Below are 24,280 nucleotides of genomic sequence, written 5' to 3'. Positions count from 1 at the left end.
TTGACTTCACTTGGAGACTCTTCTCCAGCCCTAAACCTTGAAGATTCTGGATTTTGTTCTAATTCGAGGGAAGGCGTAGGCACGGAAGCATAGTCTCCTTTGCACAGAGTTATAGGGCTTAAACAAGTTAATATATTGGGTTGGCCAAAAAAGTTCCTTCGGTTGTTAAGTAAAAATAAAAGACAGATTTTTCATTTTCACCAAGAACTTTACTGAACAACATATTCACTCTTTTGTTCCACTATCTTCTGCCATTTTTCAGGGAACTTCATAATTCCATCTTCCCAAAACTTTTTATCTTTTTGAGCAAAGAACTGTTCCAGGTGCCTTTTACAGTCTTTCATTGCAATTGAAATTTTTTTTCAATTAAGAGAATTTTGTAAAGACCAAAATAATTGGAAATCCGAAGGAGCAATGTCTGGTGAATATGGTGGTTGAATCAGAACTTCCCAGCCAGGCTGTAACAGTTTTTGCCTGGTCATCAAAGAAACATGGTGTCTTGCATTATCCTGATGGAAGATTATGCGTTTTCTGTTGACTAATTCCGGATGGTTTTCGTCAACTGCTGCTTTTAGTTGGTCTAATTGGGAGCAATACTTGTTGGAATTAATCGTTTGTATTTCTAGAAGGAGCTCGTAATAGAAGACTCCCTTCCCATCCCACCATATACACAATATCACCTTCTTTGGATGAAGATTGGCCTTTGGTGTGGTTGGTGGTGGTTCATTTTGCTTGCCCCACAATCTCTTCTGTTCCACATTATTGTACAGTGTCTGCTTTTCATCGTCAGTCACAATTTGTTTTAAAAATGGAACATTTTGGTTACATTTAAGTAGAGAATTGCAGGCGGAAATATGGTTGAGGAGGTTTTTTAACTTACGTGGAACCCAAACATCAAAGTGATTCACATAACCAAGCTCATGCAAATTATTTTCAATGAGTGATTTGGATATTCTGAGTATGTCGGCTCCCTCCCACATGGTATAACATGGATTGTTCTCAATTAATGTCTCAATTTGATCACTATCAACTTTAACTGGTCTAACCGACCGTGGAGCGTCATCCAGCGAAAAATCTCCAGCCTGAAACCTCGCAAACAACTTTTGACATGTTCGATCAGTCACAGCACCTTCTCCATGCACTGCACAAATCTTTTTGTGTTTTTACTTTTCTTGAAATAATAAAGCATAATATGCCAAAAATGTTGCTTCTTTTCTTCCACCTTCAATATTAAAATGGCTACACAAAAATTCACCAATTTTAAGTGTGATTTTTGTTTTTTTTTTAGTGCACTCTGATATTAGGGCTGTCACAGTAGAATGTAACAAAACTGTTTCGAATGAAGTTAAAGACAGCTGAGCACTACTAGAGCCATCTTACAGCAGAAACCAAATGAATTTTTTGGCCAACCCAATATGTACAGAACAATGCCTGTAACTACTCAAATGATCACAAGCAAAGAATCAGAGCAATGCAGAGTACGCAGGAGCGTCACCAAGGCACTCTCCGCACACCTGGGGGCAAAGCCGCACTGCATGATGATTCTAGTTATAGTGCTTCTTCCAGTTGTACAGTTCAGTGCAATGAATCGATCAAAGACCAGCCACGTGCCAGCAAGAATGGCAGAAACCCAGAATTATCCAATGTGAAACATATCTTATTGGAGTTACAAAATATATCTATGAATTCTTTGGCCCTCCTCCCATCGAGTAGTGGGTCAATGTCCCCCTGCCCTTGAACCTGGGCAGATCTTTATGACCATGATGACCAACAGAATAGAGCAAAATAGACCCTATACATCCTCCTAGGGTGGTCAAGAAAAGGCACGTACTTCTTCCTTCCTCACGCTTGCAAGGCTGTCTCCATGCTGCGAGGAAGCCTGAGCTGCCACATAAGCGAGGATGCAGTGGACAGCGTCTGCAGAGGCCCCACATGTTAGGCAGCCAGTCCGGGGAGTCAATGAGGCTTTGGGTGATTCCAGGGCCCAGTCGCTGGGGCATCCCCACCGTCCACGTTTTTCCAACTGAAGTCACTCCATGATGATGGAGCAGAGACAAGCCATTTCTATTGCATCTTTTCCAAATTCCTGATCCACAGAAACTCTGAGCATAATAATGGTTACTTGATGCCACTAAGTTTGGGGTGGTTTGTTACACAAACTGAACATACCTCTATGAGTTCAACCCCTGCTGCTCAATGAATGTATCCACTGGGGAACTTGGGTCTTCCAGGATTAGCTCAGCTGGGGGTTGCATCGGAAACAGTCAGAGAACCGGTTTGCCATTGGGCATGGTAAGGAGCTTGAGGTCACACATTGCACCAGTGCTATCTAAAAGTCTGCCTTGAGGTTGTGGGGGGATGAATTGGGAGATTGTGCTTGCCTTATATACATTACTAACAAGAAAAAAATATCAAATTGTACACTTTAAACATATGCAGTGTATTGTATGTCAATTGTATCTCAATAAAAGTTCTTAAATAAATAAATAAATAAATAATCTCTGCCTTGATACGTCGAAGTTGCAGAGGTTATGATGTCTCTCATGCCACTCATGTACAGAACAGCTTGATCAGCAAAAAAGGGAGAAGAAGATTTACATATAACTACCAGACAAGAAATGTAAGTATGAACCTTGAAAGAAGGACACTCCCTTGGGAAGCCATGAACCTTCAGGAGCTGGTGATGGGTCAGCAACAGCTTGTCCTAGAGAATAAGCTGGCACTGATCCAGAGTGTGGGCAGTGACCTCTAGCTTTTGCTCCATGGGAGAGGTCATGGGAATAAGTGTGGCCATGACCTTCCAAGAAGAGAGACTTTGCCTGACTCACTATGACCTTCTGCCCATCTTGATGTGTAGAGATAGCTCTCTTGATAAAGAAAGATACAAGTACACTGGACTTGAGGGAAATGGTGAAAAGTTGTTTTCTAAAAAGGAGTCAAGAGACTAGAGTGTGTTGGGAAAATAGAATGTGTGCTTTAGAGCACACTAGAAAATTCAGTATCATTTGCACATTATCTGAGTAAGCACACAAACTCTGTCCCCTGGGGGCTCTTTCGGCATCTCATTTAATTGGAATTTAACCTGCGGCTAGATTTAGAATATGAACTACAATTCAGGCAGAGAAGTAAAACTTTATATTAATAGCTCTAATAAAAAAAACCATATGAGTATTTTTTATTCAATACCAGTGGGGCGCCTGCCTGAGGCAAATATGTGTGATTTCATACTTCATAAAATATTTAAACATCTTTAAATTACTTCTGAAACAGTTCATATTTGAAATTCTCTCTTTTGATAAAATAATGACGGGCTGCTTAAGAATTTGTTGTAAACAACAAGATCACGTGTCCTATAGAGACATTTGTTTGCTGGGTTTCTCTACAAATTAATCTTCTGGTTTCAAACTATTTCAGCCAATTGGCCCAATATAACTAGTGTTTTGGTTTACTCACATTTCTAAAATCAGGCACTAAATTTTATTTGTATTTAGGTACACAATACTCTTAGAAAAGCCTTTCTTTGAAAAATGATATCATTTAAGCCAATTTGTAATGTCTAGGGGTTTAAAATTTAAATTTCCTTACCACATATGTTAAATTTATTTCATATTAGTATTTGATTTTATTTATTCTTTACCAATAAATTTTTTAAAGGGATCATGCCTAAAGCAGAAGGAAAACATCTATAGTTCCATCAGATAATTTAGTTAATATCCATGGAAATTTGCACTGTAAGTTGACCCAGAATTTACTGAGCAAGAATTACTGATAACACAAATCACCGGATAGGTGTCTCCAAGCAGAATGAAAATCTCTAGTAGAAGGTACAGTCATAAATTCAAATGAATGAATTCTTATCATAGTGAGTAAGGGAAAAGCATGAAAAGATAAATCAGTAATTGGGAACATTAAAGTTTTAAAAGTGTGTAAATGTTTTGCCATTCTGAAAAGTTAAGGAGCTACACCCTATGTTTATCATTTCTTTATCACCACAGATAAAAACCCTCATCCCGCGGGATGTCACTGTAACAACAAAAACTAAACTGTAAGGGGAACCCTTGAGCCATGGAAGAGGATAGACACAGAATCAGATAGCCCCGGGTTCAAGTCCTGCTAGTTATCTGGGTTTAACTTGAACAGGTAACTTTAACCTCTCTGGATCTCATTTTTTTTTTTTTTGGCCTTTAAAATGGTACCTACTATCATGAGGATTAAACAAGACAATCATTTATCATGTTTAGACGTGGCCTGGACAAAACACATGCTCAGTGGTTATTACTCTCCCTCTACATTCATTCTGACCACTTCAAACCCATGGTCGCTTATCCATCTTTCTAAACTACTGTTTTCACCCAACTACTTCTCTACTCAAATTCCATCAGTGGCTCCCCCTTACCTACCAAAGGAATTTCAAATTCACTGCAGCCTGGCCTCAGACTTCTTTGTCAACCTTATTATCTCACTTCCCACAACCCCTTAGTTCACCAGGTTTGGAGTACATTTTAATTAAAATATAATTGATTTACAATGTGTTAGTTGCTGGTATGCAGCAAAGTGATTTCGTAACATGATTTATTATGAAGTATTGAATATGGTTCCCTGTGCTACACAGTAGGATGGAGTACATCAATTACTTCAGTCACACTTCTCAATTCATTCTGTTGCCCTACTTAGAATAAGTTCCTCTGATTTTTGCCCAGTGGAAACAACAGCCACTTTCCATGGCTCAGGCCCAAAAACCCTTTTTCCTACCTACTGCCATGCTGACAATGCACTCTTCATATGAATGCCTACGTTTGGATAATCTGTTAGTCACCAAACCATGCACTCTCTTGAACTGTCGGTATTAATGATAGTTTATATGTCTTATCTCACTTAATTGTAATCTCCCTGAGGGCAGTGATCATGTTTTATATAATTTTCCATCATACTCAATACCAGCAAAGATCTTGCAATCAACTTTGAACAATTATTTGTTGAAATAGTGACTAGGTTAGATTACCCACTAGTGTAACTAATGCAGAAGAAGTGATATTCTGTAGCCTCTCTTAAATATTTGTGTTAGATATTGCTATGTTACTAAAGTTGATTGCATGAGAAATGGATCACCACCCTAATCCTTCCAGGGGGAGCACAGAGGCTAGTGTAGCAGTATGAGCACAGAGGTAAGCTCTATATAAATGATGTGCCCTGACTTTTTGAGAACAGAGGAGAGCAGCAATGTACTTTTCACCAGAGGGAGAGCGTCCCATGCTCTTGGATGACGGGATACGAGCTATTCAGATTCTAAGGAAGGCACATGGTGAATTGATGGGGCAAAAATGGATGAAGTCTTAACTCCAGGATTCCCCAGACAGCTAGCAAGAATCACCCCCAGCAATACCAGGCATCGTTGCTTTCTGCTGAAGGGACGGAAGCTGAAGCAATGAAACACCAAAACATCAGAACGACAATGAACTAATAGCTAAAGCCAGAACCAGACTCTGGCCATCGTGCCTCCACTTCTGCTGCATGGATGCCATCCCCGCACCTTTAACACTCTGTGGCACGTGTTTACAGCCCCCACTAAACTGTGGTGTGGACACTGTCTCAACGTGTTGTTATATCCCAACACATACACTTGGCACAGGGTAGGCATTCAAGAAGTGACTCTGTGAGTGAGTGAGTGAGTGAGTGAGTGAGTGAGTGAGTGAGTGAATGGATGGCTGTGTCTCTTCATGCAAAAATGGGAAGACAATGAATGAACGTACTTCATTTTCTGTATGCTGGCTGAGGGGGTTACAACAAAGTTAAGAGTCACTGTTTTGAGTTTAGCAAAACTTAGCAAAACCCAAGATTTAAAGGCTGTCTTTGAAAAGAAGCCAGGGGGATTCTAGGCTTTGGAGATATCTTTTCCTGCTACTTGTTGCTGTCTCTTTTCTTCTAGGCTTCAGAGCAGGCTGCATACTTGAGGGTGGGGTGAAGGCGGAATAATGTGCTTCCTCTGGGCTTATCTCACATCTCATGAGAGTAGTTCGGAAGATGTGTGATTAGGTCCCAACTGACTGCACTGCTAAGGCAGATGTGCTTCATTTGGGGAAGTTAGACTTGAAAGATTAAGAGTTAGACGTTTCCATCAACTTTGTGCTAGAGTTGAGGTTCATACTCTGGATTTATGAGGGTTAGTCTTACAAGTAACTTTTAAGTCTGATGAGTAATTTTTAAGGACTACATATACTTTCTATCATACTCAGAGTTTGACAGCTATTTGCTTTCAGGAGTAAATTCCATTTGACTAGGAAAATCCTTGTCTAAAATTGCATAGTTTCCAAACTGCACTAGTCATATATTTTTTTCTCTGAGGAAACTTGAGACAGAATCTAATTTCAGATCCACTACAATCGTGGCCCTTCCTTAGCTTCCACTTTACTATTTATCCAAAGTTGGGTATTTTTTTATCTTCTCCACAAGGAATTGGTCCACAGGGTAATGGACCACGTTCCCGGTTATTAGTATCCTTTCTGTTTCCTTTTTAGATGAATGTACGTTGAGCCCTGAGTAAGTGCTTGGCTATGCAATAAGTACTTTGCACATGTGACAACACCTCATTCCAGGCCATGGACATTATCATTTTTGTTCCCACTTTAAATGAGGAAACAGCCTTACAAAGGTCATAGAATTTGCTCAAGATCACGCAGGCAACCCCTTGCTGGAACTAGGATTTGAACCCAGGTCCAGAGAACACCAAAGCCCGTGCTTTCATTCAACGCACATTGTATCTGCAAACTACAAGTTTCAGAAAATGCACAGCCTCCCAGAGCCAAAGGAAAGATGTGTGAGAGAATCTTTCTCTGATAAATCAAGGCTCTGAAGACTTCCTAAGTCCCATGTCAAGTTATTAACATCAATCACAAGACATTGTAACTTATTTAAATTGCTAATCATTGAGCAGAGCCAGCTATAAACAACAAATGTGTCCTGCTAAGCCAAAGGCTGCAGAGAAACTCAGAGCATCACGAATCCGGATGGGGCTGGAGGGACACTAGTCTCACCCTCATATGCAAGAAAGAAGTCAACGAAGTCTTAGGGGTCAGTTTTGCTGGAGTAAAAGTTTCAGGAAGCCTTCGCATGCTTTGATTATTCTCCATCAAACAAGCTCCTTCCTCTTCATTTATAAAGCTCCCCCTCAAATGCCACTGCATTCAAGATACCCAGGCTTTCCAGGTAATAACCACACACACAGATTGCTCAACAAAAAGATGTTCACACCAGTCTCGCCTTAGTAATTGCCCTTCCTCCTGAAAGCTAACATCATTAGCACACTCAAACACGGAGAACAAAACAAACAAAAACCTGATATCAAAACTATGGAACAAAACCCCAACATCTTAAAGGGATATGTTTGTAAAATGTGCATTCTTTCACCTTTCACCTTTCTTTCCTGAGGCTTTGCAGGCCAGGCTGTGCTGGGCAAAGCCCCAGGAAAGCACTGCACACGTGCTTCCTTCATCAGATAGCCTGGGCAGGTGACATCAGGTTCCTTCAGGCCTTGCAGACGCAGGCAGTGCGCTGTGACCACAGTAAGCTCTTGCAGGCCTCTAGCTCGACAGCCACACCAGGCTATCCTGCATAAGAGGACAGTCCACACTGTCTATTGGCCTTGGTTTATGCTGGAGAAGTCCAATTTATACTGGAGATTCTCAACTCAGAGAGCATGTGCTCGAAGACACTTTGATGTATGAAAGTCCCCAAGTCTATGACACAATATCTTTCACTTCAAAAGGTTTTATTCTGTTCATAATTATGGGAAATTATTCATTAAGGGTGAAATAAAATTCATTAGCTGAGTGAAAAAAAATAGAAAGTAAAATTCTCGACTCCTCAGAGTGGCAAAAAAATAAGAGGGAAGAGTGGAGTTTAAAATGACCCTCATTAATTACACAGATTCCTGCATATAGCACATCAAATATACAAAAAGAAAATATAAAGTTAAGAATTAGTATACTTTGTCCATTTGAGAACCAACTAAAAACAAAACAAGACCACAGAGTGGCACATTACTCCCATATCCTTGAGGGGTGATATAAATTATTATTCAAGGGAGAGAAGCAAGTGTGGTGATGTTTTGTGTCCAGTTGAGGACTAAAGAGCTGGGGGTTGCTTTGTATGGCTCTTGTGTTTGTGCCTGTGTTCAGGCCAGAGGTCCCTAAGAGGTGCCCTGATATCACCTAGTCACCACAGAACTGAGGATGACAGCTTCTATCTGAATTGACTTCACATCGATTCTTTTTCCTCTTGATAATATCACTGAACAGCAGGAGCTGGTATTAGTCACATTTGATAGATGAAGAAACTGAGGCACCAAGAGGTTAAATAAAAGCATCCAGAGTCACCAGGTTAGGACAAAGGTGTCTTAGAACCAGGCCTCCTGCCTTCCAGTCCCCCAAGCTTGCCCTACAGATCAGGTTTCTCTTTCCACTGGAAACACCACTCTTCTACTTAAGACTCACTTGACCCTTTGTTTTCAAGATTCATTTTCCCTGCAAAGTTTTATAGCTGCATGTAATTCATGGGTCCAGTTGTTTCATCCATGATTTAGGATGCTCACACTGAAGAAGCAGCACTATCTATACTATGAGTTGTCTCTTTAAAAACCCAATTATTCGAGAAAAGCTCAAATCACACACAATCAACTACCAAAGAATTAACCTTTCCTCCTTAAAAACTCCGTTCCCTGAGCACTCACACTGGCAGTCAGTTCATCAATCTCTTTATGTAAATAGCAGTCATGCAACAAGGGAGGAGGTCTGTTTATTATTTTTGATCCTGTTTTTGCTTCTGGCAAAATTTCACAAACAGCAGAAGTTGGCAGAACATTGATATTTTCTTCTGACTGGCTACTGTTCTCCAGCTACAAGTGCAGAGCACAACTGCGAATATTCTGGTCTGCAGGCCTCAGCCGTGACTGAGGTCAAAACTGCAAAATCTGGAAAAAAAAAAACTCCATCCAGGGCTTCTCTCCAGAAATGGAGAGCCTGGTTTAACACATGCTTTCCTTCCCCTACAGAACTGATGAGTTCAAGATCCAGAGCCCAGAGAACACCACAGGTCTGACCTAATTCCCACCTCAATTCTCACCTGCAAAGGCCCAAGGTGAAGATCACAGGATCCGCTGAGCTCTGGGGCCCTAAGAGCCCTGGGGAAACCTGGGGGGAGTATGGACATCCACCCCCAGCACTTTCTAGGAAGCAGGGCGGCATTTTGCAGGGTCTCAAGCAGGGAAAGGAGGTTGGGGGTGGAGGAATTTGTTCTTTCCCTCTGTCATGCTTATTCCTACCTAACCTTGCTAGATTCCTTGCCAAAGGTCCAAAGCTGCTGCCCTGACGTTTACTTAGGACAGAGCGTCCTTGAAGAGCAGCTGGCCCTTAAGAGGATGGTGGGAGGGTGTTTAGTATATAGGATGATCACGAGGAATTGCTGCTGGTTTAGGAGGTAGAATAAAGTCCTCCAACAACTTGAGGGACTGGTGGGGGAGAAGGGGGAGGACCGAGAAGGTCCAAAGTGATGAAAAAACAAAACACCCTGCTTGGGTTCCAGGTACACATGCTTATATAACTATGAGGGTGCTGGGGTTGTCAGTGGTGAATGATGTGCGCTTCTGGATCACAGACTTGAGTTCAAAGTCTAGCTCTGCCACCTACTTGCTGGGGGACTTTGGGAAAGTTATTTAACATTCTGAGTCCTTGTTTACACATCTGAAAAATGCACATCATAAGGCTTTACTATGATTATTTTCTGGATGAGTAAACAACTCGAGTTTTCATGAAAATTAAATAAAATAGCAATAAATGTAGTGCTAAAAATAGCCCCTGGTACATACAAGGAAGCCCTCAATAAGAGGAGGTATTTTGTAAATGCTTCAAGAGCTAAAATTTGTGACATAAAATTTATAAGAAGTCAGAACATCAATGCCCAGACCCAAAATCTGATCTAAATGCGCAGACATGTTGATACACTATGTTGCCTCTCCATGACAAACCCCGGCTTTCACTTTTCTTTTCACTTGGGTGAGCCAGTGGAAAAGTTCTGCCCCAGCCCAGGAGACAAGGCTTGCCTGCACCTCTGGGCACAGCTGCACAGACTCCAGCAGCCAGAAGGAAGCACAACTGAGAGTTAATGAGCTGAAAAGAACCTGTCTCAATTCCAGGTCATTCCTGCCTTACGGAACAAAGCAACGGGCTTCAAGAATAGAAGCCGCAGTGTCCGGGGCCAGTTCTGCTAAAGTAACCAAAGATGGGAGATGGAGACAAAAGTGAGAAGAGAAGCCTCATGTGAAACACAAAAAGAACGGCTCCATCAGAACTGAATTATAAAGCTGGAGGTGAGGAAGTAATTTTACTCTATTTGGAAGAGGGAAAGGAAAAAGTTGGACTCTGAAACCATCTCTATTCTACCAGTTAATGTTTTACAACCGTATTGCTCACTGCCAAGTTTCCTTATTCGATCAAGTGAGCCTATACCTATCTATAGAGTCCACTCAGGGAAATTTACTTTTCCATACAGCAAAACCAAGTGAAAATCTACTTCCAAAGGAATAACTTAAGAAAAGCAGACGAGAAACGTCTCAAAGTAGGAAAGCTTGCATATGCATTTGTCAGGTTTCTGAAAGACTCTCGGGAAGACAGCTTCCTAATCCAAGATGATTAGTACTATCTTACACACATATTCAAAAAAGACAATGATATGGAGTTGCTCCACAAACTGTCGTGCATTCTACCAGTGAAGGCATTACTAGTACAATAGCTTTTCAGGGTTTCCAGGATGCCTTATGGAGACATCACATATTTTATCTTAGAAAACAAGGCTTTTACAATGTTCAAGATTAATATTTAAGTCATGATATAAAAAGACTGGACTAACAAATGTTTCTACTCTTTGTTGGTTGGGGGTCACCAAAATGGAGGAGGACCGAAGACTATATATATTCCATAAATAAGTGAATCAAAAGAATCCACATGGATTTAGTCTATTCAACTCTAAGGACAAATTTCAACAAATGTTGATGATCATAGTCATTCATATGCAATCTTTCATGGCAGAGGAATTCGACAATTATGAAGAATATTCCTCAATGAAAAGGAATGAAATCCTTAGAGGAAATGGGCAATGAAGGCTTCTTAAACAATTTGTTTGAGAAACAGAGTGCTTAGTTTTTAAATTGCCAACTGGTCCTTAGAAAGTTTATCTACATTTTACAGCATTTCTTTTCTGTGGACGCCTCTGTGCAAAGACCACTGTAATACTGGAAAGTTTCTACAAAATTATGAAAAATATCAAACTTAACTTATCAGTTTAGAAAAAATCACAACACGTTGAGAGGGGAACGCTGATATTATGGATAAAACCATCAGCTATATAGACATAACCATCTATTACTGGCTAATGAGGCTTGTCTAGGGCCTTGCTCCTACCACCCCCCTACACACTGATAACCTCCCTGGCCTCTCACTCTAGCCTAGTGAGAGCACAGCCCCCTTTCCTCCAGCACTGCTGCCCTCTCTCAACTTTACAGTTTACCACCAAGTCATTCCCAGAGCCAGGAACATTTCCTGCCTCTTTTATTGGCGGAAGGTGGGGATCAACAGACTTTTCTGTTTATCTTTACGAGTTGAAATGTGGCCTAAACCCACCACTTCAGGTCAGTTCAGGGCAACTAAGAGTAACTGCTGTACCCAGGAAACCACAATTGGGAACAACAATGGTTTTCATTACAGCTTAAGATAAAAAAACAAAAGAACAACAACAAAAACCCACTTTTTGTTTCAAGTGTTGTGGTGGATACTTTTTGAGGATACAAAAAATGTGGCAATAGGTATGCCTGCCTTAGTAAACTTGGCATATGGTACATCGTTTACTCTTCACTTGCTGATACAACACCTTGAAGGGCCATAGGTACATGGATGTTTGTTTAATATACATATTGATATATTTTCTTACATTGAACACTTAGTATGTGCCAGGTAATGTGTTCTGTGTTTAATTGTATTCTCTCATTTATTGCAATAATTCTGAGATAGTAGCTATTATTAGCTCCTTTTGCCCACAGAGGAACTGAAACTTAGAAATGTTAAGTGACTTGGCCAAAGTCACCTCTTCTAGGGAGTGAAAGTTGGGGTTTGTCATGGAGAGGCAACATAGTTTATTAATACTTCTGTGCATTTAGATCAAATATTCGGGCCTGGGGATTGATGGTTTGACTTTTTATAAATTTTATACCACAAATTTTAGCTCTTGAAACGCTCTTGAGTTTGGAGTTCAAACTCAAGCTGCACGACTCCAAAGCCCTCCAACTGTTCCAGATTTAGGTGTAGAAAGTTTAAGTTTAGGTGAAATGGGCAGTGTCCCTAGGACATCCCTGATCCCATGAGCAAGAGAAGAAAGTGTTTCTTGAAACTCAATCATCATGCTTCAATTATTTGCCCCTAAGAACACTGGTTACATCATCTCATCAACAGAATAACTCCTGGAAGATTGCCACGGACGAACGCAAGAGACAAATGGCCATCTCTCTAACGCCTGTGCTACCATTTCACGAGCAGTTCCGAGCAATTCCAACAGATTGGCTGCCCTGGTCAGTGGTAACACGTAAAAGTTCAAGTGTGGAATTACACACATCAGTTTTGGGACCAACAGATGATAAACTCAGTCACTGAAATTCTTTTGCAGTTTTCTTCAAGATATCCTGCAAGACTGATTTCCTTTCTTGCTGGCCAAGTTTTTTCCCCCTCCTTTTTCTAGGAAGTCAGGGATAAAAACATCTAAGCAGCTTTACCTGCCTTAGACCTTCCTCCTAAAAGCACAGCAGATAGAATGGAATACTAACAGTGAAAATAGGAAGGTGCAGGGAAAGGGTGTTAGCAGACCCTCCTCCCCAAAGAGATCAATGCAGTAGGGAAGGCGATTTGATTAATAAGAAATTATTATGTACAATACAATGGATTTCATTGTATTGCGTACACATCTTGCAATGGATTTCATTCTCTATTTTGAGAAGTGCTTTTAGCAGGAAATGTATTGTGTCCCTCAAAGCATTTAGGAGAGATTTAAATTCCTCTACTAAGAACTCTAGTCTTATTCAGGTGAGAATGGTTGGAATATCACTGTCATTGGAATTGTGAATCTTTCTTATTTCTTTATATATATATATATATATATATATTTTATTTTTTAAAGAGAACTTTATTATTTTGTTGGCTGCATTAGGTCTTCACTGCTGCCTGTGGGCTTTCTCTAGTTGCAGAGAATGGGGGGACTCTTCGTTGCAGTGCTTGGGCTTCTCATTGTGGTGGCTTCTCTTGCTGCAGAGCACGGGCTCTAAGCACGTGGGCTTCAGTAGTTACAGCACGCAGGCTCAGTAGTAGTGGCTCGCGGGCTCTAGAGTGCAGGCTCAGTAGTTGTAGCGCACAGGCTTAATTGCTCCGTGGCATGTGGGATCTTCCAGACCAGGGATCAAACCCATGTTCCCTGCATTGGCAGGCGGATTCTTAACCACTGTGCCACCAGGGACGTGCCTTTCTTATTTCTTATGGTAATTTTAAATATTATAAATAATTTGGGGATAGTAAAACCTTTGGAGAAAAATATGGTTTTATGACTACCACATTTTTTTCCAGTATGTCATTTGGTATACAAATGTATGTGAAATGCTACTGTTCCCTTATAGAGACTGAATACTAATCCAAGGTTCTTGTTATCCATATGCATGATTTTCAGAATTACCAGGAAGAAGAAAGTAGGAATGCAGGAAGAGAATGCCTTCTTCAGCTCAAAATACTGACATGTAAATTAGTTGTTTAGTGACTGCCGAGTTCCTTTACATTCTCCACTCTCTCCTTTACACTATTTCACCCTAATAGTGTTTTATCAGAGTATTAGAGAGACAAGGCAATGCAAGTCATTGGTGTTTTCGTCAGCTCTGCCTCTGTCAGAACTTTAAAACTGTCAGGATTCCTATGGCTTGTGAGGGAAGTCATTTGAGAGGCTAGCCAGACGTTTAGGATTTATTTCTACTGATTTCCTTTTTCCAACAGCATTAGCATGTTCTGTAATTTTAAGTTATTTTCCAACCATTTCATTTAAATTTCTTTTGATCCTAAGCTTCTCTGAAAAATAGAATTCATGTCTTTTCAAACAAGAGTGTATAAATTTTCGTAGTAATCTGTGTGTCTGTCCTGCCCTAGACCGCACCATTCTGCAGTGATGGCTATGCCCCTGTGTGACTTTACAACATGGGGATTTGGGCTACACGGTAGGGCTAATTTTCCATGCATTCTGTTGCAGCTTTTTGATATTCTGTGGATTTCTCTCAAAAAGCATCAGTTATAATGCAAATGCTAATTCGTTATCTCTTTGCCAGCAGGAGGAAAAACACTTTAAGAATATTTGTAGTCTTCATGGGAAACTTGGTAAGTTGCTTATTTAACTTGACCAGATTTTACTAATAAAAATGACCTATTATCTCTCAGTTCAATTTATTCTGTTGTTCTAAGAGAGACTTTATGTAACCAAGGATACGTTTGGACCTTGAAGTCAGAACCTGACTCTGAGTTACCCATCAAAGCTTGAACTTCCAGGAGTCCACCTCCTCCGTCACCCATAGCCAGGGAGAATTTGAGACTCCTAAAGAGTTTCCTGTTTCTTTCCTGTGGGGTGGTGACTCAACTTCCCAGCAGTAATGGAATATTCTGAATTAGCTGCTGTAATGTCAGACCCTTTTGGAACTCAACTAGGACTTCGGCTTTATCATACATTCAGAGCTGAAAAGCAATCATTTCTTTCTCCTGGCCCAGCAGTACCTATCTTGTAGGGTTACTTGAAGATTGTTTGTATGCTTCTTATTATATGATTAACTCTACCCATATACGTACTCCTTCAGTTTTCTGATGGGCAAATGTGCAGAGTCTACCTAATCAGGTTAGGACCTTCCTTTGGTTGTTGATTTTCATAAAAGATATCTATCCTGCCTTTACCCAGTTGATTTTTAAAGTATATTAAGCTGGCCTTATTTGAAAACAGAATACTTTCAATATTATTCTATAAGATACAATCTCAAATTATTGATTCATGCAAGAAATATGTTCAAAGAGAATTGTCTGAATGAACAACCAGCCCTGCACTTTCCTAAACCAGACTTTCCAAAATGTGTCCCCCATGGAACATTGATTTTACAAGATGTCACTTCCTGGTATCCAGTGAAAAATGGTTTCATGATGAAATATGGAAATATGCCAGTTTAAACAAAGTTAAGTTACTTTCTGCAGGATTTTTCTGAGCCTTTCATAAATGTGAATTTCCAAGAAGGGAAGGAGGATGCAGTATTTTCCAGAAGTAACTACCACAGAAACATTTTCCTCCTGACTGTCTGTCTATCATCTATCTCTATCTATCTATCTATCTATCTATCTATCTATCTATCTATCTATCTATCATCTATCTATCTCTCTATCTGTCCATCCATCCATCCACGTAACTTGAGTTCTGAGAATCAGACAGAGAAATTGTCTTTAGACAGTTTCCATACTATTTCTAGATTAAGCCAGAGAATCAGAGGATTACATACTGAACCTCCTTGTTTTGATCCGCCCATCCCATCCTCAAATATTTTCATTAAATTATAATTTGTTGTTATGCCCCACTTCCACCGCAGGATGCCATAAGAGATTTGCTATTGAATTCACAGTAGGAATGTTTAAAAGCACCATCTACTGTGGCCTGTAGTCTCTTTATGGGATTTTTTATGAGAAACTGCCCTTGTATGTCAAGTCCTCAGGAGAAGATTCTCCCAAATACCAAGTCCCAGGGAAAGCTGTGCTGGTATGTTTTTACCTTGTGGACAGGGCAAATCTTCCTTGATCAGATTTTCCTCTTTTCTTAGGTTAGGAGGGCTCAAGCTAAATCTGCAACCCACTTTTAATAATTATTCAGGGCCTTATGTTGTAAATTTTTATATAATATCTCTTCCCAGTTTTATCTTATTAATTGACTTAAATTTTTCTTTTCACCAGATTTATCTTTTTTTAACTGAGTTGTATCTTCTCTAAGCTACCTCAAATCCTTTAGATAATGAGGTAGAATGTAAATTAATATAGAATGTCTTTACCCACACCAAAATCATATTCAGATTGCTCCTGAGGAGGTAGAGAATGATTTTTATGTGATCCTCCTTTCATTCCAAATATCTGGTGTGCAAAATGCACGGTCGTCTTCTTGTGGCTTCATCCCTAGTCTCAGCACCTTGTTCTCACAGCTAATGAAACACAGAGACAGAGCACATCCCCTTTAATGATATGTTTCCACTAAACTCATGGTTCATTTTGCATTATGCAGGAAGTTTACTGAAACCCACTTGCCATTTTCTCTCTTTCTAAATTTGTCTGGGCCATCAACTGATATTGCTCAGGCCACTAGTGGTGATTTTTTTCCCCCTAACTTAAGCTTCTAAATCTGCCATGATTAGGTCGCTAGAGAAATGGGGAATCTTGTTTTATAAGAGTTGACCAGCTTTTCATTGTCTGTTAACTGTATCTCAATAAAAGTACTTTAAAAAAAAAAAAAAAAAAAAAAAAAAAAAAAAAAAAAGAGTTGACCAGTGTCCTGAATTTACTAAGAATTAAAGCACTGATTAAAGGGGGTGGGGGAAGATATGAGAAAAAAATGAATCTCTATTCACTTAAACTAATGTCACACAATCTAAATTTGGCAATTGCCTGCATCTGGAATGGGTGTTTATAAATTCAGAACCAATAAAAGCAGTGAAGTGCAGCTATAAAAGTCACAATTTGGTTAAAGTTAAACTCTCAAGTTTTATATGTGAACAAGCATACTGCTCTTTGCTAATTTCCTTCTAGTACTTGTTTCTTGACTGCTTATATTTTTACTATGTGATGATTTTTAAAATGTTATTCAAAGTTAGTTGACTTAATTCACTTAACAGATTTTCCTGTAACTTCTGGTTAAACAGTATCCTTTGTGTATAGGCCCCTCAGTCCCTAGCACTGAACAGAAAGAGGCTCTGATTCATGAAATGTGAATTTGTGACAGTTTTTTTTTTTTTTTTAAAGAACTTGAGCAATACGTGACTGATGCATTCGCACTCTGTTTTCTGTGTTCCATCTGTCTTTCTGCCAGTGCGTTCATCCTCCATTTCTGAAAGTGGTTGAGTAAGAGAATGCTAAGTATAGAGAAAGGGCAATTGCAAAAGAACAAAGGACTGTTTAATTGTGGCTGACGCTACCCAGTTGGTGGAGGTCTCTTATACCAGGGATGAGCAATGCCACCACTTAGGCTGGGCAAATCCCCAAAATGTCATTTGACTTGATGGAGGAATGAGAGAGAATACGTCACTAATGCCCAGTTTCATTCCCTGTGAACATAAAAAAGGCAATTAATTCCACTCTAGTTGAATTCAACTCAGGTGCTATCTCTAAAAATAGTCTCAGATAAAAAGTCAATGAACCTGCAAGACCAACTTTCACTAATTCTCCTAGTAGTAAAATGTCCACATTCTGCATTTTCTGTCGAGAAAAGAGGTCTTTTGTGAGCATGGGGGTACACCTACATGAACACTCCCTGATCCCCACGGTCCTCGCAATAGGCCATGCATTGCAATGACTCCATTTTACAGTCCAGGACTCCTGAGAAAGAAAGATTTTTATGAGTTTCTTTATAATTATAGATTACACTGATATTTAAATAGTCCACAAGACTGGACATCCTAACGTTCCTATTAAATTGATAATGAGAGTATTAAACAGGTATCAAAGAAGCATGTCTGGGTAGATTTTGAATGACATAATAAGGAAAATGCAAATAAGAATCATCTTTCTCTTAAAGTAATAACCTGCGATCACAGAATCCTAGAATTTCAGAGATGATGGGAACTTCACATTTATTTAATCCAAACTCTTTATTTTATGGAAGAAGAAAATAATGCCCAGAGAAGCTGTGACTTGCCCCAGATCACACAATTAATTAGCATCAAAAGTAGAACTAAAATCTGATTTCCATTTTACCATTTCCTTGACAAGATATAGAAAAATTATAAGTCATTGATTTATTCCACATTAGACAGCTTCTCTGTTTCCTTTTTGGCTTCTGTTACTTTAGGTTTAAATTTCCCTGCTTTACACATTCCTGTTCCAGAGTTATTGACTTAGCCACGGAAAGACCTTGAGAACCAGAATCATAGTCTGACCATCTCATTTTCTCATCAAGAAATGAAGGCCCAGTGAAGTTCTAAAACCTGCGCAGTGAAAGAATGAGAGAGTGTCTAAATAGAGCCTGCTTCCCTGTCTCTTTCTTTTCTATAGTTCAGTGGACTTTATTGAAATATGGTCCATATCATGCTATTTAAAGCATTAAAATATTATTTTGAAGTTTGATAGCATGATGAATTCTTTCACAAAGCAAGTAATCACATTTACACATCTGCTTAAATTTGGATTTTCCTAGTAATACGTGTGTGTATATAGACTTTAAGCATGGTGCACATGTGGCCAATAAATCGTAGCCATCTAATGACATAAGATCCCAATTCACCCCTTCCGTGGCCTAACACACTCTCCCTCCACCTCCTCAGCATCCTCCCTCTTGTCCACTCCAAGTGCCTGCCTATAAGGGAAATAAGGACCATTATTATTTCCATTCTCTCTCCCTATAACAATTTCCCCATTGATTCAGCAAGATTGTGGGGGTAAGGATTATGGGAAGTGTGACTTGTGTGATAAGCTTTCACTCTGCAAAACAACACTCTATTTTAAACATCGCTTCTCTTTTTCATTGGACTTAAAACTCCAGAACCAAAAAGACAGCCAGAGAAATGATGTGTATATTTTGGAGTATACCCTAAGAGAAGCAAGTTTAGATTCATCCTGGGTTTGAGCAACTAATTCTGATCCTATGCATCATCAAAGATTCCTTTATTTCTTTTCCTTGTTTTTCCCTCCCATGAGTGGATCTGCTGTTGAATCATGTCTATGCCATTCAATGATTATCTCACTGTAATGAGGTCAATGGGGAGCAACTCACTCTTGTTTGCACTGTTCCCAATAGCCATGAAAGACTGTGAGTATCGATGCCCCCAAATTATACTAATATAATGCTAAATCTTCCTTGAAAGATCTATGGCAGAGTAAAGCAAACCATCTTAACGATGTGGCTGTCATTTCAAGATACCAATATGTGAGCTACAGAAAATAATGGTGTTATTAATTTAATATGCACTTGATAAACTTTAATTGTATAATAACCTGACATCATGTATTATTGGGTACTAACTGCTCAAGGGAGGTAAAACACATAGCACTTTGCTTCCACTAGAGACATAAGACCTGACTGGGACTCTCACAGTGATTCTGTAATATGGTTCATTGCTGTATCCTGAGTAGAAAAGATTGAAATATTATATAATCCATAAATCAATCATAGGTTCAGGAGGTTAACACTCATTATAAAAACTAAAAAACAGTTTAGAGTATTATTGAGCATGGTCTCTAGAGATAGATTCAAATACCAGCTGCTACTCTGTAACTTCGGAGAAGTTATTTGAACTCTATATACTTCTGTTTTCTCACCTTTAAAATGGGTATAATAACAGTGCTTACCTTCAAGAATTTATTTTTTGAGGATAAAATAAATTGACATATATATGAAGTTCTCAGAGCAGTGCATGATACATGTAAATGCTCAATCAATATTCTCTACTCTTACAATAGAGCCATCTACTCATACCGTAAACCCAGGAAAATCATTTTGCTTCTGCTTTCTCAACGTCTTATGATACAATTGTACATTGTACTATTAACTCATTATTAACTCACTGTTAACCAATAATGAGCTCCTAATCACTGGACTGCTGGAATTCTTTCATGCTTCTCTATGATCCTCATTGCCACCTAGTTTTTAGGCTTTCATTAGCTTCAGACACTCCATTGTCCAATGTAAAAAAAGTGAGAATGCTCAAATTTTCTAATAAGGCGAAATGAAACACAGACACAGAATACACTTTCAGTGAGCATGCACGTGTTCACAACTTCAGGTCCTCGATGGAAAAATAATCTTCATTCCAGAAAGAACGTAAATAATTGTTAACAAAATCAATCACTGTAAATTCATTTAAGGAGATTTACAAAGATATTTCAAACTATTTGTATGCACTGTTTCTAACAGAATACACTTAATAAGCATGCTGAGGAACATTTACAGAGCGCAGACTACAAATCATCAAACCATCACCAAACATTTATCGAGCTGGTATGTCCATAATAACGATGACGTCTGGTAAAGCACCATTGTCAGAAATCTCTAAAACTAAAATGGAGCTGGTTTTTATTCTAAGCCTAGTGTATTTTTAAATCAAGCCACAGGGAAATAATTACTTTTGTTTCTATTCAGTCAAGACCTGCACACAGAGTTTATGGAATGACTTAATATCCTTCCTGAAATCAGACCGGTATGTAAGACCAGTATCCTTCACACATAACCAGTTCCTGAACCTTTAAAAACAAATCCCAATTTCCAAGGAAACAATCTCATCAAATGCTGCTCACTAGAATACATATTGTTCCTTTTGGAAACATTACAATAAGATTTTCATGATTACAAATCCCAACTTCCCGTCTAAAATTCAATATAATCTTAAACTCATTTATTTAAGTGGAAATTGTATTTTTATAGTGGCTCTAGAAAATCCTGGTCAACTTATGTATCACCAATGTGATAATTTAGTTGTTTAGGAGTCTAGGAGGAGGGTGGTTATAAACTTCATACACGCATTGTGTATGTGTAGATACGTGTGCATGTCTTTTAAATGGGCAACAGAAGTTTCTTAGGAATGTTCATCTTTCCACTTTCTACAAACCTATCCTAAGATAAAGAGCATGTTTTAAACTATTTTTGGAGAGTGATGAGTTTTAGTGATTTTTCCCCCCTGAGAATAAAAAGGAACACCCAGCAGTTTGTAATCAATATCCTCTCCTCTCTGCCATATGAAGCTGCTGCTTCTGTCACAAGATTTGCTTTGAGGTTAGGAGACACTTTTATCCTTTACCAGAAAAACAATATCAACAAATCAGTGGCAACGGCTGACATAAACGTACAAATAGGCAGAGAATGCGATTCTGGTTGTCAGCCCAAGGGCCTCAAGGATAGCATTTTAACTTTCTCCTGTCACTAGGAGTGTTGTAAAGAATCTAGGCAGGGTGGGAGTTAGTTTCCCCCTCCCCCCTAATTAAATAAACAAACGTCCAAGTTTTAAATGTGACAGAGTGTGAGGAACCTGTCACATTTAAAAATGAAAAGCTCCTAAAATACCTACTGAGAAAACCTGTCTCATTTATTCTGTAGACACACATAAGTCTTGGAAATTTATGATTCACTGTCCTACCGTGAAGTTTTTTGTGGACTTTATGTTGAGTTATGTGGCAGCTAAGTGCTGTCACTGTTTGCTTAAAACTGCAGCCTGAAGTTATTTCTGAAAGGTATGCGCAGCTTGGCAGAGAAATCCATATATTGTAAAGTGAAAACAATAATTTTAAAAACTGGGTTAGCATGAAAGAGAGCCAACAGAAATCAGAATTAGCAACAGCCTTCCACTACCAGCGACTCACCTTGTTGAATTTTAGTCACTAGCTGATGGCGTGCTAGAATCCGGCTCATCCTGTAAGGAGAGCGTCTCGTAGTCTGATCAAATCGCAAATACATCTCCTGGCCCTCAGGTGTCATGGCATTTAGATAGTAGCAACCTGAAGCTGGGGTCCTGGGTCCCTGACTGAACATCCCGGCAGATTTTCTTTTGCCACCTCAGTCTGCCCCGTGGCTGTTTCCGTCTGCCTCCAGTCTCAGTCACAGAGCGAGGCACCCAGCCCGGCAGAGCTCAACAGACCCAGCGATTTTTAAAAAGAAAAAGGAGTGCCAAAAGCCACAACTCAGAATTCCAACCCCCCGGCCCTCATGTGACCTCGAGGAGCCAATCAGAGGAAGACAGGAGATGGGACGGTACGCAGTCGGCCCCAAGCCCGGGAAAGAGGCAGGTCCAGCAGCTCTGATCCCCGCACAATGCGGGAAGCCAGTGAGAGTACTGCCCTGCCTCGGAGCTGACTAAGCCCAGAGAAGCAGCACTCACTGAAAGAGTTCAAAGGAAGAGAGAGAAGGAAGAGGAAAGGCAGCAGAAGAAAAAGAAGCCCTGGGCATAGGAAATCTTTCTGGTTGTGTTAGAGAAAGCACACTCGCCTTCTCCAAGGCAGCTGCAGCCAGGTAAAAGATGGATGTGATAAAACAGCTTAAATGAAAAAGTACTTCAAATGAGCATAAACAGCTGAGTATAAATGACTACCCTTCATCACACAGAAATAAAAAAAGCTTTGCCAGTGAAAAGTAAACTTCGAGTGCTTTAACACCCTGAGTACACACACTCCAGGCCCCTGACCCTCTGCATGGGAAGCTGAGAGCTCTTACAGGTGAGACTGGGAGAGGCAAGGGCACAGGAAATTTGTCAAGTAGCTACCCCTTTAAAGTTTCTACTTTCCCCGTTTTTAATCACCCAGAAGCAAAATACTTTTGAAGTACCTCTTGCATTTAAGACACCTCCAGGAATCATTGTAAAGATGCGGATTCATGCAAAGCTGCTGTCGCCAAGCTGCTTGGGATCAACAGAGAAGTTATGCAAAAGCGCATAACGGAGGCCTTATGCGAAAGGGGCCCAAGAAAGACACAAGAGCAATATTAGGGGAAGCAATATTATTTTTGACCGGGGTGATGAGAGCAGGCCACACAGAGAAAGAGATGTTTGGGTGGGCTTTAAAAAAAAAAAAAGGGTGGGATTCTGACAGGCAGAGGCTGAGGAGGGCTTTGCAGGAGGGTCTGTGCCTACATGTGTGGAGATGGGGAACCAGAGTGTGTGTTTAAGGAAACTGCGAGTAATTCCACTTGGCTATATCTGAGTATACATCTGGGAGTAATCAGCATTTTCCCTCTATTTTTTCTCTTTAATATTGTTTGATGTGAAGAGAAAAAAAAAAAGTCCATAGAAATCATGTTATCAAATTCTGAGCCTAGGGCTGAAGGAATAAAGTTCCCTGAAAAAGAGGCATATGGCCAAGTTGTTCTTATATTTGGCTGACTCAAACTGAAACATAGCCTGGCCTGGGATTTCGAATCCTAATAATGAAAAACTCTCAACTGAAAGTTCAACAGGACTTAAATTAGGACCCCGATTCTTGTTGCTGTGGCTAACTGTGGTCAGCCCTAATATCTTTCCCTGTGGGAACTTTGCAATTCTGAGAAGCAGCTCATTTCGTGTAAATATCTTCCTAGGTAAATAAGCACATTAATAAGGATCCCTAGGGCCTACACTGGGATATACTCTCTCTCATGGCAATTGTGAGCCTCTTCTGATAATCACACAAGAGTAGGTAAGGGTCAGGTTTTCAAGTCAGCACTGATGCAGGATATGAAAGGAAGATCACATTGGGTCATGGTGTTCCTTTTCCATTTTTATTTAGGATGTGATCTGAATTTTTTTTAAAGCTCTTTATAGGAATATAATTGCTTTACACTGTTGTGCCAGTGTTTGCTGTACAACAAAGTGAATCAGCTGTATTTATACATATATCTCCATGTTCCCCCCGCCCCCACAACTCCTTCCCACCTTCCCTATCCCAGCCCTGTAAGGCATCACCCATCATCAACTTGATCTCTCTGTGTTATGCAGCAGCTTCCCATTAGCTATCTATTTTACACTTCACAGTGTACATATGTCAATGCTACTGATAAGAATTTTTCTATTCCAGGGGATCTTCTGTGGATAGTGAAAGGGATTTAAGGTCTAGCGACTCTGGTATGCCAGAAGCCTGGGTCTGAATGGCAGACAGGCTTAGCGCTCCACTGCAGTTTTGGATGCTTGTGAGTCCCAATTCCCAAGCTTGGATCCAGCACTGGCTGCCATCTGATGGAGATGTTGATGTCAGCTGCCTTGTGTACACGCTTTCAGTTTGATAGTCCAGTGTGGGGGACGTCCCCGCCGTAAACACCTGCCAGTTATCAGTTTTCAATGGGAGAGTGCAGAAGAAGAGTAGAGAGGGAAAGAATAGCGGATAATGAACTTGGGAACTTTGGATATGTTCTGAGAAACCAAGCAAAGGGAAGGAAAAGGTAGGAAATGATATGTAGTTGCATTTTAGCTGTGGATAACACTTAAAGAAAGACTGACCATTCTCAGCACCAACCTTGTAGTTTAATACTGACT

The 24,280-nt window shown here is 39.9% G+C and overlaps 1 protein-coding gene across 4 annotated transcripts in view; it reads right to left on the bottom strand.

Annotated features, from left to right (window-relative positions):
- STARD13 (StAR related lipid transfer domain containing 13) overlaps positions 1–24,280 on the bottom strand; it is a 225,327-nt gene that overhangs the window by 150,338 nt on the left and 50,709 nt on the right. For 2 of the 4 annotated variants that reach the window (XM_057707138.1, XM_057707143.1), the window contains exon 1: positions 21,645–21,909. The exons of the other annotated variants lie outside the window; for them this stretch is intronic. In XM_057707138.1, the coding sequence (XP_057563121.1) occupies positions 21,645–21,813 (169 nt within the window). In that variant the 5' untranslated portion in view covers positions 21,814–21,909. Of the gene's footprint in view, positions 1–21,644; positions 21,910–24,280 lie in introns of those variants that run through there. 4 annotated transcript variants of the gene reach the window in all.

This window comes from Hippopotamus amphibius, chromosome 14, assembly GCF_030028045.1.
Source record: "Hippopotamus amphibius kiboko isolate mHipAmp2 chromosome 14, mHipAmp2.hap2, whole genome shotgun sequence".
Classification (NCBI taxonomy): Eukaryota; Metazoa; Chordata; class Mammalia; order Artiodactyla; family Hippopotamidae; genus Hippopotamus; species Hippopotamus amphibius.
This window is presented reverse-complemented; position numbering and strand designations above follow the sequence as displayed.